Source organism: Bubalus kerabau, chromosome 2 (assembly GCF_029407905.1).
Source record: "Bubalus kerabau isolate K-KA32 ecotype Philippines breed swamp buffalo chromosome 2, PCC_UOA_SB_1v2, whole genome shotgun sequence".
In the NCBI taxonomy this organism is placed as follows: domain Eukaryota; kingdom Metazoa; phylum Chordata; class Mammalia; order Artiodactyla; family Bovidae; genus Bubalus; species Bubalus kerabau.
Genome location: NC_073625.1, coordinates 24,232,416 through 24,251,540, shown reverse-complemented (window position 1 = coordinate 24,251,540; position 19,125 = coordinate 24,232,416). Strand labels below are relative to the sequence as shown.

The window sequence follows — 19,125 nt, the reverse complement described above, 5'->3', positions numbered from 1 at the left end:
ACTCTTCTCTAAATGTTTAGTACAAGTCACCTGTGAATTTTATCTCTATTATATTATATTGCATTATATTCAGTAATTAAGTCACATAGCTCAAGTCACATAACTCTTTAAAGTTTACAGCTATGCTGGTGTCCCCTGCTATTTCTTCTATAAAGTCCTTGAATTCAAAAACAGTTTGGAAAGACACTTTCTTCCCTAACAACAGCAAGCCAAGCAAGGAGGATGCGAGTTTGCTATCATTTGGGGAATTGACAAGCAAGAATCTCAGCAGTTCTTCCCTGTACTAAGGTCTGAATTGAGCAAAAATAACAAGAGCATCAGCGCTGCCACCCTTGCAGAGCTGTTTCCAAAGGACAAATGCGTCATATGTATCTCTCCGTGCCTAAGAGTTCATCACCAAAAGGACAGAGATTTATTTAAATATATTAAGAAATCCAAATACCATCTATTCATCAGGCTTCTACTGACAATGTTTTGTGATCTCTCTCTAACCACTAACTCTTTCAAGGGGCGTTCCTTCAGAAATTTCTCTCCTGATATTTGCAAAGGCATGGTTTTTACTTATACCAACTCATTACAAAAATGTCCATTCACTATTTGATGGTACAGATATGAAGCAAACAGCAGATACTCTCTTTTCATTTAGTAACTAGGGACAGTGCAAGTACTGCGCATATAAACAGGTAGTTCCAACTCGCCTCTCTGGAACCCCATGACCTGTCATTCTCAACCATGCCTAGTAACACTGAAACCAAATGAGCTGTGAGTGTACTGTCTGATCAAATCATTAGAAAGTTCCGAGAAAGCTTGTTCTGTTTCTGTTGCTGTTGTTGTTTAAATATGTAAGGCTGGTACCCAGAAATCAGTATTTCTCCTCCCTGTTCAGACATGTCTAAAGAATAACATTCAAGCTTGAACACTGCAGTTGGTAAGAGTGGCACTGACAGAAAGCAAAGCAGAGAACAGTTCTCAGGACAGTGGGGACTTACATGTCTGCCCTGTGGCAACAGCTGACAGAAATGGAAGCATGTTGCCTGGAAAAGAGTCCAGAATGATACCCACCTCACATTTGTTCAGCTGACATACAGAACTTAGTAGGCACTTAACTATGAGATTTCAGTGCCTGGGGAGGAGAGGACTGGTATTAGGTATGTCAAAGAAACAGTCTTCAACCCAATATAAGAAATACCTTCCCAACAAATGAAGCTAAAATTGGCTGTTCATGAGAAAGCAAGTTCCCTCTCATCTAAACTGTTTAAGAGGCTCAAAAATGATGATTTAATACGGATGTTATAAAAGGGCTCCTTACTCAGAGAATTCTGGCCTTGATAACTTTAGAATTCCTTCCATCTGTAAGATCAATAAGAAAAGTCTGAAAATAAAATGCCACAATAAAAAGTCTATAAAAATAAAAAATAAGCCCCATCACACCCTGAAAACAGAATCTCTTTTTTTTTTTTACTCCAAATATGCCATACTGATTCCTTATCTAATGGCTCTTCCATTCTGATCACATCACTGTTACCTTGGCTGCAGCCTTAATAACTTGAAATTCAACAACAACCTTTTAACTTATCTCTGAGAACTGAGACCATCTATGTCAACATGACTTAGTAGTTAGTTCAAAGAAATCTTTGCCTGGCAAAGATAAGACTATAAACCAAAAAACAACCTCATTGTGCTTCAAGTAGTTCTTACAGATCCATTTATCAGAAACAATAGTCTGGACACCTGGATGAACAGCTTACTTGAAGATTTTCACCTCTAGGTGTTCAGTAAACCTATTCTTGGAAAACCGTGGGCAATTCAGATCAGCCATCTGCTTTGAAATGGCCAACTTAAAACTATTTGAGTTCAGATCCCAAGACCCTTATAAAAACCCCACTTCTGCTTTCTACTTTCAAGACATTGCTAAGGCTTTCTTGCTGCAGGAAGATCTAATGTGGGGAGTTCCACATCTCCATGTACCAACCACCCCTCCCCCCCAAATACCTATGATACCTACTGTAAAACCAACTCCCTTCTTAAAACATTACTTCTAATGTATTGTTCTTTGGCTTAAAATTTTTAATAGTAAAACTATATATTTACGAACAAAGCTAGTGGAGGTGATGGAATTCCAGTTGAGCTATTCCAAATCCTGAAAGATGACGCTGTGAAAGTGCTACACTCAATATGCCAGCAAATTTGGAAAACTCAGCAGTGGCCACAGGACTGGAAAAGGTCAGTTTTCATTCCAATCCCAAAGAAAGGCAATGCCAAAGAATGCTCAAACTACCGCACAATTGCACTCATCTCACACGCTAGTAAAATAATGCTCAAAATTCTCCAAGCCAGGCTTCAGCAATATTCACATATTCACAACCGTGAACTTCCTGATCTTCAAGCTGGTTTTAGAAAAGGCAGAGGAACCAGAGATCAATTTCCCAACATCCGCTGGATCACGGAAAAAGCAAGAGAGTTCCAGAAAAGCATCTATTTCTGTTTTATTGACTATGCCAAAGTCTTTGACTGTGTGGATCACAATAAACTGTGGAAAATTCTGAAAGAGATGGGAATACCAGACCACCTGACCTGCCTCTTGAGAAATCTGTATGCAGGTCAGGAAGCAAGTTAGAACTGGACATGGAACAACAGACTGGTTCCAAATAGGAAAGGGAGTTCATCAAGGCTGTCTATTGTCACCCTGTTTGTTTAACTTACATGCAGAGTACATCATGAGAAATGCTGGACTGGAAGAAACACAAGCTGGAATCAAGATTGCCAGGAGAAATATCAATAACCTCAGATATGCAGATGACACCACCCTTATGGCAGCAAGTGAAGAGGAACTCAAAAGCCTCTTGATGAAAGTGAAAGTGGAGGGTGAAAAAGTTGGCTTAAAGCTCAACATTCAGAAAACGAAGATCATGGCATCCGGTCCCACCACTTCATGGGAAATAGATGGGGAAACAGTGTCAGACTTTATTTTTCTGGGCTCCAAAATCACTACAGATGGTGACTGCAGCCATGAAATTAAAAGACGTTTACTCCTTGGAAGGAAAGTTATGACCAACCTAGATAGCATATTCAAAAGCAGAGACCTTGCCAACAAAGGTTCATCTAGTCAAGGCTATGGTTTTTCCTGTGGTAATGTATGGATGTGAGAGCTGGACTGTGAAGAAGGCTGAGTGCTGAAGAATCGATGCTTTTGAACTGTGGTGTTGGAGAGGACTCTTGAGAGTCCCTTGGACTGCAAGGAGATCCAACCAGTCCATTCTGAAGGACATCAGCCCCGGGATTTCTTTGGAAGGAATGATGCTAAAGCTGAAACTCCAGTACTTTGACCACCTCATGCGAAGAGTTGACTCATTGGAAAAGACTCTGATGCTGGGAGGGATTGGGGGCAGGAGGAGAAGGGGAAGACAGAGGATGAGATGGCTGGATGGCATCACTGACTCGATGGACGTGAGTCTGAGTGAACTCCGGGAGTTGGTGATGGACAGGGAGGCCTGGCGTGCTGCGATTCAAGGGGTCACAAAGAGTCAGACACGACTGAGCGACTGATCTGATCTTTGTGTGTATATATCTATAAATACACACACTCACAAATGATCTTAGATCTCAAAAACACTGTTAAGTAAAAATATCCAAATATATACTCTGCAATTTTTTTCTTAAGTTTTCAAGCACAGGCAAATTAATCTATGGCAATGGAAATCAGAACAGTGATGTCATATGAGGGAGGAGGGTACAAATGGAAGAGGGCCAGAAGAAATCCATGGCGGGGTGGATACCAATAGTGTGTATCTTCATTGTTATAGGTATATAATATATATATATTAGTATATTTGTGTGTGTGTGTGTGTGTGTGTGTGTGATGCATGCATACTCAGTCATGTCCAACTCTTTGTGACCCCATGGACTGGAGCCTGGCAAGCTCCAGTCCATGGGATTCTCCAGGCAACAAAAATGAAGTGGGTTGCCACACCCTCCTTTAGAGATATATGGGTGTATGTGTGCATATATGTATACACACACACACACATATACATACACACATATGTGCATCAAGTTGGAAGTTAAGATTTGTACATTAGACTATACATTTTACTTCCATAAAAAATCTGTGAAAGTCAGTTTTAAAACTTGTGGTTCTGGGACTTAACCGGTGGTACAATGGGTGAGAATCTGCCTGCCAATGCAGGGGACACGGATTCTATCCCTGGCCCAGGAAATTCCACATGCTGTGGAACAACTAAGCCTGTGAGCCACAACTACTGAGCCCATGTGCCTAGAGCCTGTGGTCCGTAATAAGAGAAGCCACTGAAATGAGAAGCATGTGTATCGCTGAGTAGAGAGTAGCCCCTGCTCTCTGCAGCTACAGAAAACATGAGTGCAGCAACAAAGACCCAGCAAAACCAAAACTAAAAATACATATATGTTATAAAGCAAAAAACAAACTAAAAACACCTTGTGGATCTGGACAAGATGGAATGGATGGCATTCTCCTCATTCCTCATGCTAACTATTGCCCCAAACTCTGAATGTTATTTATATATGAAACATAAGAAGGCTCTGAAAGGTAGCGAGAAGAACCCATATAGGCCAGGGACCTCAGGAACCAAAAACAATACATCTTAGGGTCTCTTTGTACTTATGTCCTGGACTGGATGATACTAGATAAGTAGCAAGGCCAGAAACAACAGCACAGACAGAAAAAAATCTCCAAGAAAAGCCTGCTCATTCTAGTCAAAAACGAACAAACAGAAACCAGGGAAGAGCCACCTCACAATACAAAATTGTTTACACATTCTCTCATGTCACACCACACCACTCTGTCTTCACATCATCCCACGATTTCCTACTGCTCTTATGATTAAGAAAAAGTTGCCACAGGTTCTCAAGGTCTTTCATAATTGAGTGCCAAGTTACCTTTATAGCCTCAGTTTTCAACATTCACAGACACTAATCACACGTCAAAGTACTTCCTGTTCTCTGAATGAGGCATATGGCTTTTGTTCACTCTATCTTCTCTATCTTGAATACATTTTCCAGTTGTCTTTTGCCTGATAAAATTGTATTTTTCCTAAGATACCCAGCTGGAGGAAAACATCTTTCATTCCTTCTTACTCTGTGTGCAAACATCACTTTGCTTTTTATCAGGATCACAGCTGTTGTCACACTGTATATGAAATGACTGCTATGCTGACCTGCATCCTTACCTGAGCTGTGTAAGCCCAGAATATTCTTACAATGCTGGAGCAACACAGAGTGAAAAGCACACAGCAGTTAGTTCTTGAATTGAACTAAAATAACTTGAAGTGTAAATATTTCTGTGGTATCATAGAGATGATAATTTCACTTTCTGATAACAGAAGATGATAACCTCATTATTTCCTGAGTCAGTGCCACTGGTTTCCTAGACTCTGAGTTTATCTGAATATGAGTGGATTTGGATAGTTATAATATCATCACCAAGGCTTACTGCTGTTTGCACAATGTTGTCCATTTCTGGAGTCTCAGGTACATACAAAGGACAAGGCATTCAGTTTCTAAAACAGATAAGGAAGTCTAAAAAAGTGGGAAAACTGGCTTAAAACTCAACATTCAGAAAACTTAACATGGCATCTGGTCCCGTCACTTCATGGCAAAAATATGGGGAAACAGTGACAGACTTTATTTTGGGGGGCTCCAAAATCACTGAAGATAGTGACTGCAGCCATGAAATTAAAACACACTTGCTCCTTAAAAGAAAAGTTATGACCAACCTAGACAGCATATTAAAAACTTTGCCAACAATGGTCTGTCTAGTCAAAGCTATGGTTTTTCCAGTAGTTGTGTATGGATGTGAGAGTTGGACTATGAACAAGGTCGAGCACTGAAGAATTGATGCTTTTGAACTGTGGTGTTAGAGAAGACTCTTCAGAGTCCCGGGGACTGCAAGGAGATCAAACCAGCCCATCCTAAGGGAAATCAGTCCTGAATATTCATTGGAAGAACTGATGCTCACGCTGAAACTCCAATACTTGGGCCACCTGATGTGAAGAACTGACTCACTGGAAAAGACCCTGATGCCTGGGAAAGACTGAAGGCAGGAGGAGAAGGGCCGACAGAGGATGGTTGGATGGCATCAGCGACTCAATGGAAATGAGTCTGAGTAAACTCAGGGAATTGGTGATGAACAGGGAGGCCTGGTGTGCTGCAGCTCATGGATTTGCAAAGAGTCGATCACAACTGAGCGACTGAACTGACTGCCATGAAGTGATGTGACAGGATGTCCTGATCTTTGCTTTTTGAATGTTGAGTTTTAAGCTAGTTTTTTCACTCTCCTCTTTCACCTTCATCAAGAGGCTCTTTAGTTCCTCTTTGCTTTCTGTCATTAGGGTGGTATCATCTGCATATCTGAGGTTGTTGATATTTCTCCTAGCAATCTTGATCCCAGCTTATAAGTCTTGGAGCTGAGCATTTCACATGATGTACTCTGCATAGAAGTAAAATAAGCAGGGTCACAATATACAGCCTTGACGTACTCCTTTCCCAATTTAGAACCAGTCAGTTGTTCCACGTCCAGTTCTAATTGTTGCTTCTTGACCTGCATACAGGTTTCCCTGGAGGCAGGTAAGGTGGTCTGTTAATCCCATCTCTTGAAGAATTTTCCAGAGTTTGCTGTGATCCACACAATCAAAGGCTTTAGCATAGTCAATGAAACAGAAGTAGATGTTTTCTTAGAATTTCCTTCCTTTTTCTATGATCCAAGGGATGTTGGCAATTTGATCTCTGGTTCCTCTGCCTTTTCTAAATCTAGCTTATACATCTGGAAGTTCTCTGTTCACCTACTGTTGAAGCCTAACTTGAAGAATTATGAGCATGATCTCACTATCATGTGAAATGAGTGCAACTGTGCAGTAGTTTGAACATTCTTTGGCATTGTCCTTCTTTGCGATTGGAATGAAAACTGATTTTTTCAAGTACTGCGGCCACCTTTGAGTTGCCAAAGTTGCTGGTATATTGAGTGCATACTGCTTATTTAACTTAAATGCAGAGTACATCCTGAGAAATGCTGGACTGGAGAAGCACAAGCTGGAATCAAGATTGCCAGGAGAAATATCAATAACCTCAGAAATGCAGATGACACCACCCTTATGGCAGAAAGCAAAAAACTAAAGAGCCTCTTGATGAAAGTCAAAGAGGAGAGTGAAACAGTTGGCCTAAAGCTCAACATTCAGAAATCTTAAGATCATGGCATCTGGTCCCATCACTTCATGGCAAATAGATGGGCAAACAGTGGATACAGTGACAGACTTTATTTTGGGGAGCTCCAAAATCACTGCAGATGGTGACTGTAGCCATGAAATTAAAAGACGCTTGCTCCGTGGAAGAAAAGTTATGACCAACCTAGATAGCATATTCAAAAGCAGAGACATTACTTTGCCAACAAAAGTCAGTCTAGTCAAGGCTATGGTTTTTCCTGTGGTCATGTATGGATGTGAGAGTTGGATTGTGAAGAAGGCTGAGCACTGGAGAATTGATGCTTTTGAACTGTGGTGTTGGAGAAGACTCTTGAGAGTCCTTTGGACTGCAAGAGATCCAACCAGTCCATCCTAAAGGAAATCAATATTGAATGTTCATTAGAAGGACTGATGCTAAAGCTGAAACTCCAATACTTTGGCTACCTTATGTGAAGAACTGACTTATTTGAAAAAACCCTGATGCTGGGAAAAATTAAAGACTGGAGGAAAAGGGGACAACAGAGGATGAGATGGTTGGATGGCATCACTGACTCAATGGACATGAGTTTGAGTAAACTCCGGGAGTTGGAGATGGACAGGGATGCCTGGTGTGCTGCAGTCCATGGGGTTGCAACGAGTCGGAGATGACTGAGTAACTAAACTGAGTGCAGCATCTTTTAGGATTTGAAACAGCTCAGCTGGAATTCCATCACCTCCACTAGCTTTGTCTGTGGTAGTGCTTCCTAAGGCCCACTAGACATTACATTCCAGGGTGTCTTGCTCTAGGTGAGTGACCACACCACCATGGTTATCCATGTCATCAAGACCTTTTTTGTATAGTTCTGTGTATTCCTGCCACCTCTTCTTAATCTCTTCTGCCTCGGTTAGGTCCTGGCAATTTCTGTCCTTTATTGTGCCCATCTTTGCATGAAATGTTCCCTTGATATCTCCAATTTTCTTGAAGAAATCTCTAGTCTTTCCCATTTTATTGTCCTCCTGTATTTCTTTACATTGTTCACTTAAGAAGGCTTTTTTATCTCTCCTTGCTATTCTCTGAAGCTTTGCATTTAGCTGGGAATATCTTTCCCTTTTACTTTGCCTTTGTTTCTCTTCTCAACAATTTGTAAACCATCCTCAGAAAACCACATGACAAAATGTGGTCCATGTCAACTGTGTTTATTTCACTCTGCCATAAATTACACCCCCAGGATATACGATGCTGTATTTTTTTAAGGTAGACTTTCAAGATACATATTTTATAACTGGAAATTCATAACCTTTGGCCAGTATTTCCCTATTTCTCCCACCTTCAACCCCTGGTAACCACCACTTTACTTTTTCTCTGTATCTGGCTTTTTTAGTTTCCACGTATAAGTTATACCATACTGTATTTGTCTTTATCTGTCTGGCTTACTGCATTAAGCATTGTAACCTCAAGATTAATTAAAGTTTTCAGAAATGGCAGGATGTTCTCATGGCTGAATACTGTTCCTTTATGTGTATAACATGAGACCTGTATCTATATCGCACTTTATTTATCCATTCATCCACTGACATACGTTTAGGTTGTTTCCCTATCTAGGCTTTTGCAGATACTTACTTGGAAGTGAAACTGTTGGATCATATGGCACTTCTATTTTTGACTTTTTGAGTAAGCCCATACTATTTTCCATAGTGGCTGCATCAATTTACACCCCACTGACAGTTCACAAGGACTCCTGTTTCTCCACATACGTCCCCAACAACGTATCCTCTTATCTGTGATGATAGCTATTCTTACAGGTGCGAGTAATGTTCATGGTGGCTTTCATACGCATTCCCCTGACGATCAGTGATACTGAGCATGTTTTCGTGTACCTTTAGATCATTTATATGCCTTCTTTGGAAAAATGTCTTCTCAGTTCCTCCGCTCATTTTTTCATCAGGTTTGTATTTTTGCTATTGAGTTGTATGAATACTTTATGTGTTTTGGATGTTAATCTCTTATTGGATATATAATTTGCAAGTATTTTTCCCATACCTTAGGTTGCCTTTCCATTTTGTTGATGACTTCTTTTGCTGTGCAGAGATTGTTTAGTTTGATGTAGTTAGCCCCACTTACTTTGCTTTTGTTTCTTGTGACTTTGGTTATCACATCCAGAAAATCAATGCAAAGATCACTGTCAAGGATCTTTTCCCCAGAGTTTATTCTAGGAGTTTTATGGTTTGGGGCCTGAGGTTTAAGTCTTTAATTGACTTGAACTTCTGTGAGTGATCTCAAGAAAGGGGTCCCATTTTATTTTTCTGCTGTGCTTATCTAGTTTTTCTAACACCATTTATTGAAGAGAATATCCTTTCCCCTTTGAGTATTCTTGGTTCCCCTGCCATATATTATTTGATTGTATATGCAGGGGTTTATTAATAAGACTCTTAAATTCTATTCTGTGGGTCAATGTGTCTATTCTCATCCCAGTATCATACTGGCATAAAATTGCTATAACTCTGTGATGCAATTTGATCAGGAAGTGTGATGTCACCGTTTTGTTCTCCTTTCCCAGAATCACTTTGGCTATTCAGGGTCTTTTGTAGTTCCACATAAATTTTAGGATTTTTCTATTTGGTTAAAAATACTACTGGAATTTTGAAAGTGATTGCACTGAATCTATAGATGGCTTTGGATGGCATGGACATTATGACAATATTAATTCTTCTGGTCTGTGACCATGGACTATCTTTCCACTAATTATGCTCTCTCCGATTTTTTTTCACCAATGTCTTCAGTTTTCACTGTACAGTGTATAGATCTTTCACTTCCTTGGTTAAATTTGCAATTTTCAAAATATTTCTGTAAATAGGATTATTTTCTTTCTCAGATATTTTATTGTCAGTATATAGAAATGCCACTGGTTTTTGTATGTTAATTCTGCATCCTGCAGTTATGTTGAATTGGTTGATTAGTTCTAATAGTTTTTTGGTGGAGTCATTAGTATTTTCTACACATTAGATCATACCATTTACAAAGAATTTTACTTCTTCCTTTCTGATTTGGATGCCTTTTATTCCCTTTATGCCTGATTGCTCTGGCCAGGCCTTCCAATACTATGTTGAATGGGAATGATAAGAGTGGGCACCTTTGTCTTATTCCTCATTGTAGACAGAAACTTTTTAATATCACACTGTTGAGTACCATATTGGCTGGTGGTCACATGTGGCTTTCATTGTGTTGAGGTATGTTCCTTCTATATCCAACCTGTTGAGCTTTTTTTCCATGAAACAATGCTGTAATTTGTCAAATTCGTTGTCTTCACTTATGGGGATGATAATATGGTTTTTATCTTTCATTCTATTAATATGGTGTAATATGCTTATTGATTTATATACGTTTAACCATTTTTGCACCTCAGAGATAAATCCCACTTGATCATGGTATAAGATCCTCTAATTGCTGTTGAACTTAGTTTGCTAACATTTTGTCAAGGAATAGTGCATCTATGTTCACTAGCAATATTGATCTATAATTTTCTAGAGTGGCCATATATAGCTTTGGTGTCAGGGTAATTCTGGCTTTGTATAGTAAGCTGGAGAGTATTCCCTCCTCTTCAGTTTTTTGTAGGGGTTTGAGAAATATTGATATTAATTTAATACTTCTTGAATTGTTTGGTAGAATTCATGAATGAAACCATCTGGTCCAGGGCTTTTTCTGTGTTGGAAGGTTTTTGGTTAGTGATTCAGTCTCCTCACTTGTTACTGAGTCTATTCAAATTTCCTTTATCTTCATGATTCAGGCTCAGCTAACTGGTTCTAAGAATTTATCAGTTTCTTCTAGTTTATTGATTTTTGTTCATGGTAGCATCTTATGACCCTTTGTATAACTGTGTTATCAGTTTTAAAGTTTTCTCTAACTTTATTTGAGTCTACTTTTTCTGAGTTAGTCCAGCTAAAGTATTATTTATTTTGTTTATGGTTTCCAAAACGATCATTTATTTTTGTTGATTTTCTGTTGTTGGTCCATTTTCTATTTTATTTATTTTTGTTCTTTGTTATTTCCCTTCCTCTGCTGAGTTTGACTTTAGTTTGTTCTTCTTCTACTTCCTTAAAGTGAAAAGTTGATTTGATGGGGATTTTTCAATTAATATGGGAGTATCACTATAAACTTCCTGCTTAGAACACTTGTGTATCAATCAGCCCACAGGTTTTGATATGTTGTGTTTCCCTCTTCTTCTGTTTCACAATTGATTTCCTTTCTGATTTCTTCTTTGACCCACTGGTTGTTCAGCAGTGCATTATTTAATTTCTATATACAAGAATCCCTTACTTTTCCTCTCTATGCCACTTCACTTTTACAGGAGGCACATGCTGCTAGTATACAGTTTCACTCCATGAAAGAAAAAAAGTAATTGCTCCCGCCCTTTCTTTGCACCATTCTGGCCTACAGAAGTTTTCATAGGAATGCCCTACTTACAGATAGTGAAGGAAACCTGTATTTGTGACTTTTCCAGGTTTATTCCTTTTATTAACAGTTTTATAGCACTATAGTCAGAAACGATCCTTGGTGTGATTTCAGTATTCTTAAATTGCAGAGATTAGTTTCATGACTTATATAGTCTCTCTTGGAGAAAGTTTTATGTGTGCTTGAGAAGACTGTGTACTCTACTGCTTTTGGGTGGAATGTTCTATAATATATGCAGCTGTTAGATCTTTTTGCCTAAATGCATTAGGCTAAGGTCCAACGTTCCCTTACTGATTTTCTGTCTGCATGATCTATCCACTGTTGAAAGTGGGGCACTCAATTCCCCTATTATAATTCTATTTTTGTCTGCTTCTTTCTTTAGATCTGTTTACTAATATGTTGTTTAAAATAACAGTAAGCTTAATGATCCCCTTTATCATTATAAAATGATCCTTTTCTCTTAATACTGCTTTTGGCTTCAAATCTATTTTGTCTGATACAGCTATAACTACCCCTGTTCTCTTTTGCTTTCTAATTTCATGTTGTATCTTTTTCCATCCCTTTGGTTTTTTTTTAGCCTCTGTCCTTAAAGCTGAAGTGCATCTTTTGTAGGCAGTATACAGTTGGTGTTTAATTTTATCCATCCAGCCACAATAAGCTTTTAAAGAGTTCAATACAGTGATATTAAAAGTAATTACTGATAGGTAAGAACTCACTAAGGCTATCTTATCAGTTGTTTTATGGCTGTTTTGTTGTTTCCTCTTTTCTCTTGAGAATTGCCTTCCTTTCTGAATCGATAATTTTCCATTGTGATAAGTTTTGTCTTCCTTCTCTTTAACTTTTGTAAATCTATTGTAGATTTTGTTTACCATGAAGCATGTATAAAAATATATAAAGGTGCATTTTACAACGATGGCAATTTTGCTTTGATCACAGACAAAAACTCTAATATTTTACTCCTCCTTTTATGTTTTTGATGTTGCCATTTGCATCTTTTATATTGTTTATACCTTAATAAATTGTTGAAGCTATAGCTATTTTAATACTTTTGCCCTTTAACCTTTATACTAGAATTAAGTATTTAACACATCATATTACAATATTCAGAGTATTCTGAATCTGATTATATGTTGATTTTTTCAGTGTGTTGTACATTTTCATATGCTTTCTTGTTACTAATTACTGTTGTTTTGGTAAAGTTTGAAGAACTCCTCTCAGTATTTCTCTAAGATAGGTTTACTGCTGCTGCTACTGCTAAGTCACTTCAGTCGTGTCCGACTCTGTGTGACCCCAGAGACGGCAGCCCACCAGGCTCCCTGGTCCCTGGGACTCTCCAGGCAAGAACACTGGAGTGGGTTGCCATTTCCTTCTCCAATGCATGAAAGTGAAAAGCGAAAGGGAAGTCGCTCAGTTGTGTCCGACTCTTAGTGACCCCATGGACTGCAGCCTACCAGGCTCCTCCATCCACGGGATTTTCCAGGCAAAAGTACTGGAGTGGGATGCAAGATAGGTCTAGTGATGATGAAATCCCTTAATTGTTAAAAGAAGTCTTCATCTTGCCTTTATTTATGAAGGATGACTTTGGTGGGTAAAGTATTATTGTTTGGCAGTTTCTTTCTTCTGCACGTTGAATATAACACCCTTTTCTCTCCTGGACTGCAAGGTCTTTGCTGACAAATCTCTGATAGTCTTCTGGGGATTACCATGTATAAGAAAATTTTTCTCTTACTACTTATAAAATTGTTTCTTTGATTTCAGTAATTTTGTTACAATGCATCTTAGACAAAATATTTTTAACTGAAATTTTGGGTTTACCTATTAACTGCAGAACTTGGAATGTCCAAATCACTCCATACTTGGGAAGTTCTAAGCCATTATTTCTTTTTTCTTTTGGCCATGCCATGTGGCTTGTGGGATATTAGTTGCCCCATCAGGGATTGAACCCGGACCCCTGGCAGTGAAAGTATAGAGTCCTAACCATTGGACTGCCAGGGAATTCCCTATTATTTCTATAAACAAGCTTTCTATCCCTTTCTTCTCCTTCTGGGACTCCACTTATGCATACATCATTTCCCTTTATGGGGTTTGTCAGTCCTATAAGTTCTTTATTTCTTTTCATTCATTTTATTCCTCGGATGATTAAAATTGATCTGTCTTCTAAATCACTGACTTTTCTATCTGATCAAGTCTACTTTTGAAGCTCTCTACGGAATTCTTCAGCTCCAACATTTCTGTTTGGATTTACTTAATGTTTCCTATCTCACTATTGAATTTATTCTGTTCTTATATCATTTCCCTGGTATTTCAAAATCACCTACCTGTGTTCTCTTACAGCTCTTTGAGCATCATTAGAGCAATTGCTTTGAATTCTTTGTGGGCAGTTCCCGGATCATTACTTCTTTGGGGCCAATTACTGGAGGTTTACTGTATTCTTTGGTGGAGTCATGTTTCCTTGATTCTCTGTGATTCCTGGAGACTTGCATAGATGTCTAAGTATTTTTAAGAAGCAGTCACCGTTCCAGACTTCATGAACTAACTTTAATACAGAAAAAGTTATCACAGGTGGGGCGTAATGGCATCTGCTGTTACCCTGGGTCTAGTGGTCCAGAGCACCAGGTACGTATGTGCGCGCATGTGTCTGTGTTTGTGGTGGGGACTAGACCTAGTGCTGCTTCTACTCAGGTCGCTGGACCTGGTGGTAGGGGTAATTAGCAGGGAATCTAGGCTTGCACTTGCACAGCAGGGCCCTGAACTAACTGCCCACATGGCTCCCAAATTCCTCGGAAGCTGGGGAGGGACTCAAGACCGCTGATGTCCTACCCTTGTGCAGATGCAGAGGACTGTGATGACTGCTGATGCAGTTTCAGGGCTGCAGCAGGGGTGGGGAGGGGCTCAGGTGGCTGGTGTAAGCAAACAGAAACATCCCTGGAGTGGAAGATGGCAGAATGTTCAAGGAGTCCCTGGTGGCTGTGCTGGCTATTGACTCTGTCAGTGGCAAAATCTGCTGAGTTTGTCTTCAGAGCAGGTCTCTGTGAAACGCAGTCATCAGCACTGCATTTGTGCTGGTAATAGCCTCTGCTTTTCCTCCTTGATTTTGTTGGCTCTGTAAATCTCAGCTTTGTTGTTACGGGTGGGGTAAAGTTGAAGCAGACCATTACACAGGGCCTCAAAAGGATAAAGAAGCTATTTGCTTTTCCTTTTTTGGTTAGAGGAATTCTTTCTAACTGGGAAGTTGCTTCCTGATGCTGAACAATGCTAGCATGAGGGATGGAGTGATGCAGGCAAAATGAAACTGTTTTCCTTCTAGTGAGATTTTCGCAGGTTTTTTGTTCGACTGTGTTGCTAAAACTTGCCAAATGGACTTTTTAGGTCTTCCAGAGCAATTTTTTTTTTTGTGGATAGCTGTCCAATCATTGATTTTTATGGGGACCCATGAGGGATTGGGGTACCAGGTTTTGCTACGTTGCCATTAGCACTTTTAAGTCATAAATTATGTTGGATCATACTACTACTCCTATTAATTCTAGATTTTGATAGTTGGAGACTTAAATCCAGGTTATCTACAATTTTATTAGCATTAATGAAATAGCAAAAAATAAAAAAAGAGAGAGAAAAAGAGAGCTATGAAAGTTTGAAATTTTCTAGAACCACAGCAAACTTAAGTGTTTGGAAAAAAAGACAAAAAACTTTCTCTAAAATGAGAATGTCTTTAGTAATGACTTAATAATGAGTTAATGAAGTACAGATTATAACTCACTGAGAAAGTATAGTTAAATAATTGTTACTTATATTTACAATGTATTATTATAAAATATATTGAAGATGATCCATGCTTTCAGAACTCAATATATTAACCAATAAGCAAACTAAAGAAAAAGAATGGTTTCTGGCCATCAAAACTTAAATATAAGCAGTCTAGGAATATCATGAAGGCTATCACAGTAAAATATTTGAAAACCACTTCATTTTTATATAAAAATAGAAAGTTACTGAAAAAATATCTTAAATATGAAAATAGTGTTAGATACTATAACAACCTAATAGCAAATGTTATTTTGAAATGTAATAGTTTCAACAATTTGGGTGCCATACATTATCACTGGATCATCGAAAAAGCAAGAGAGTTCCAGAAAAACATCTACTTTTGCTTTATTGACTATACCAAAACCTTTGTGTGAACCACAAAAAACTGTGGGAAATTCTTAGAGATGGGAATACAGACCACCTTACCTGCCTCCTGAGAAATCTATATGCAGGCCAAGAAGCAACAATTAGAACCAGAGATGGAACAACAGAGTGGTTCCAAATCGGCAAAGGAGTACGAGTACATCAAGGCCGTATATTGTCACCCTGCTTATTTAACTTCTATGCAGAGTACATCATGCAAAATGCTGGGCTGGATGAAGCACAAGCTGGAATAAAGACTGCAGGGAGAAATATCAATAATCTCAGATATGCAGATGACACCACCCTTATGGCAGAAAGCGAAGTATTAGAGAGCCTCTTGAAGAAAGTGAGAGAGAAGAGTGAAAAAGCTGGCTTAAAACTCAACAGTCAGAAAACTAAGATTATGGCATCTGGTCCCATCACTTCATGGCAAATAGATGGGCAAACAATGGAAACAGTGAGAGATTTTTTTGGGGGGGGGCTCCAAAATCACTGTAGATGGTGACTACAGCCATGAAATTAAAAGACACTTGCTCCTTGAAAGAAAAACTAGGACCAACTTAAACAGCATATTAAGAAGCAGAGACGTCACTTTGCCAACAATGGTCTGTGGTTTTTCCAGTAGTCATGTATGGATGTGAGAGTTGGACTGTAAAGAAAGCTGAGTGCCAAAGAATTGATGCTTTTGAACTGTGGAGTTGGAGAAGACTCTTGAGAGTCCCTTGGACTGCAAGGAGATCAAACCAGTCCATCCTAAAGGAAATCAGCCCTGAATATTCATTGGAAGGACTGATGTTGAAGCTCAGACTCCAATACTCTGGCCATCTGATGCGAAGAACCAACTCATTGGAAAAGACCCTGATGCTGGGAAATATTGAAGGTGGGAAGAGAAGGGGATGACAGAGGATAAGACGGGTGGCTGGCATCACTGATGCTATGGACATGAGTTTAAGGAGGCTCCGAGAGTTGGTGATGGACAGGGAAGCCTGACATGCCACAATCCATGGGGTCAGAAAGATTTGGACACAACTGAGTGACTAAACTGACATTATCACACATATAATAATGGAGACATTTTTTTTTTCATTTTCAAATGAGGCTTCAGATAGTTTGTATGAAGTTACCAGTTGGAGGACTTCTAAAGAACAATAAAATGGTATTGCATTCTATATGCTATCTTACACATTTTAGGTATTATTAAAATTTCAAAAAACATGTACCATATAATTTTGAGAAAACGAGAAGAAACCTTAGGTATTAGTTTGCATATCCAATTAAATTGAACCTGACAGGTGTGTACCTCAAAAAAAGAACACAGTGGTGTGTTACAATTTAATATAATGGGAAAAGCATTCCTGATGATTTACAGTTTACATTTTAAACCTAAAATTGTTAAAGATTTAATAAGTTTATAGATTGCAAATCAAATTTCAGATAAAATATAGTGACTGTTTATTTCATAATGTTCCCTTTATGTAAAAAAAAAATACTATTTTATCTTTGAATGAGAAAAAACTATCTTACCTAACTTTCAGAGCTTTTCAAGGATTCTTGCAAGATTTGATGTAGGACACAGGAATTCTGTTTCTTGGCAGAAATAAAATGTTGCCTTTCACAGTAAGTGTTTCTTCAGGAGAGAATTAAAGCATCTTTGCATTATTAACATAGCAACTCTGCTAGTACATCTGTTATAGAATTCATTTTAGGCATGAGGCTTAGAGTAGTATAAATTACACAGTCTTTTAAAAAAGTTACACTCAGAGATAAAAGATCAGAAGTTATAGTAGAGGCAAGCAATATTTAAAAATTGCTTTAAAATATTTTATGGTATATACTTTTTTGTGAGAATCCTTTTGTTCTTTTTTTAATTGGAGGATAACTGCTTAACAATGTTGTGTTGGTTTCTGTTGTACAGCAACGTGAATCAGCTGTAAGTATGCATATACCCCTTCCCTCTTGAGCGTCCACCCCACACCTCTAGGTGGTCACTGAGCAGCAGGCTGAGCTCCTTGTTATGCAGCAGCTGCCCTCTAGCTGTCTGTTTACACACGGCCATGTATGTACGTCAGTGCTACTCTCTCCATTTGTCCTACCTTCTTGTTCCCCCGCTATGTCACAAGTCTGTTCTCTACATTTGTGTATTCTGCCCTGCAAACAGGTTCATCAGTACCATTTTTCTAGGTTTCATGTGTATGTGTTAATATACGAGATTTATTTTTCTCTTTCTGACTTACTTCACTATGATAGACTCTAGGTTCATGTACCTCTGTACAATTGATTCAATTTTCTTCATTATGGCTGAGTAATATTTCACTGTATACTTTGTATTTTAATACACAATAAATCCAAGTCAGACAAGTCCAAATTTTTCAAATAGATTAAATTTTAGCAAGGTAAGGAATAAACAATTACAACCCATATAAGTAAATTACCAATGGACTATTAGATATAATTATATAGCTAGAAATAATTTCATAAATAATCATTTGTATACTATATGCAGTCAATGGTCTTCAGTGAGTGAGTAGAACAAAATTAAAGCATTATTTTCTCATAGTAACCTAAGAACAAGCCAAAAAAAAAATCTTTGACATGTTATAAATAGCTAGAACACAGACAGCCTTATCAGCCCAAATACAGAATAAAATGTACAGAATCCATCAGGTTTGATCATTTTGTGTGATTGTTCTTTGGCTCATTCTATTCATTCATTCAAGTCTGTATAAATCTTATAAAAAAAAAAGAATTACAAAGATAAGTAACATTCCAATTCTGTGTCTAAGGTAATTTCATTTTATGAGTGGACATGATTATGCAAAAATATTTAAGATTGAAAAAAATGAATACGACAAATAACTACCGTGGCCATTCAGAATTGGAAAACTCTATATTCATCCAAGATAAAAAGAAAAGACTTCATTCAAAAAAACAACACAGGTTTTACAAGTATAGAAAAGGAGGAATGCCATTCCACAATGATAATATTTACAGTAAAAGAAAATGTGCAATGTCTTCATTGTTAACAAGAATTTAACAAATACATCAGACTGGTTTTTCTATGTGAGTCCTATTCTTTGGGCTATTTTACTATTTAGCTAACATGACACCAGAAGTTTAATAATAATATTTAGGGGGAGGGAAGAAATAAGTTAGAGAGAATGCAGGAAGTGGAACACATAGAGAGAGAGACAATGATTTTATTGTTACTTCAAAATATTTAGCATGATGTCTCCAAAACAATGGTGCATTTCTCCAACGCAGACCTATTGTTTCCTTCTCTTACGGTTTTTAATCATTCACAAATTTTAGCATATGTGA

General features: G+C 38.2%; 1 protein-coding gene across 6 annotated transcripts in view; it reads right to left on the bottom strand.

Annotated features, from left to right (window-relative positions):
• Positions 1–19,125, bottom strand: part of TUSC3 (tumor suppressor candidate 3) — a 213,681-nt gene that overhangs the window by 53,419 nt on the left and 141,137 nt on the right. The window contains exon 7 of one of the 6 annotated variants that reach the window (XM_055567254.1): positions 15,619–18,535. The exons of the other annotated variants lie outside the window; for them this stretch is intronic. Coding sequence (XP_055423229.1) covers positions 18,512–18,535 — 24 coding nt within the window. The 3' untranslated portion in view covers positions 15,619–18,511. Of the gene's footprint in view, positions 1–15,618; positions 18,536–19,125 lie in introns of those variants that run through there. 6 annotated transcript variants of the gene reach the window in all.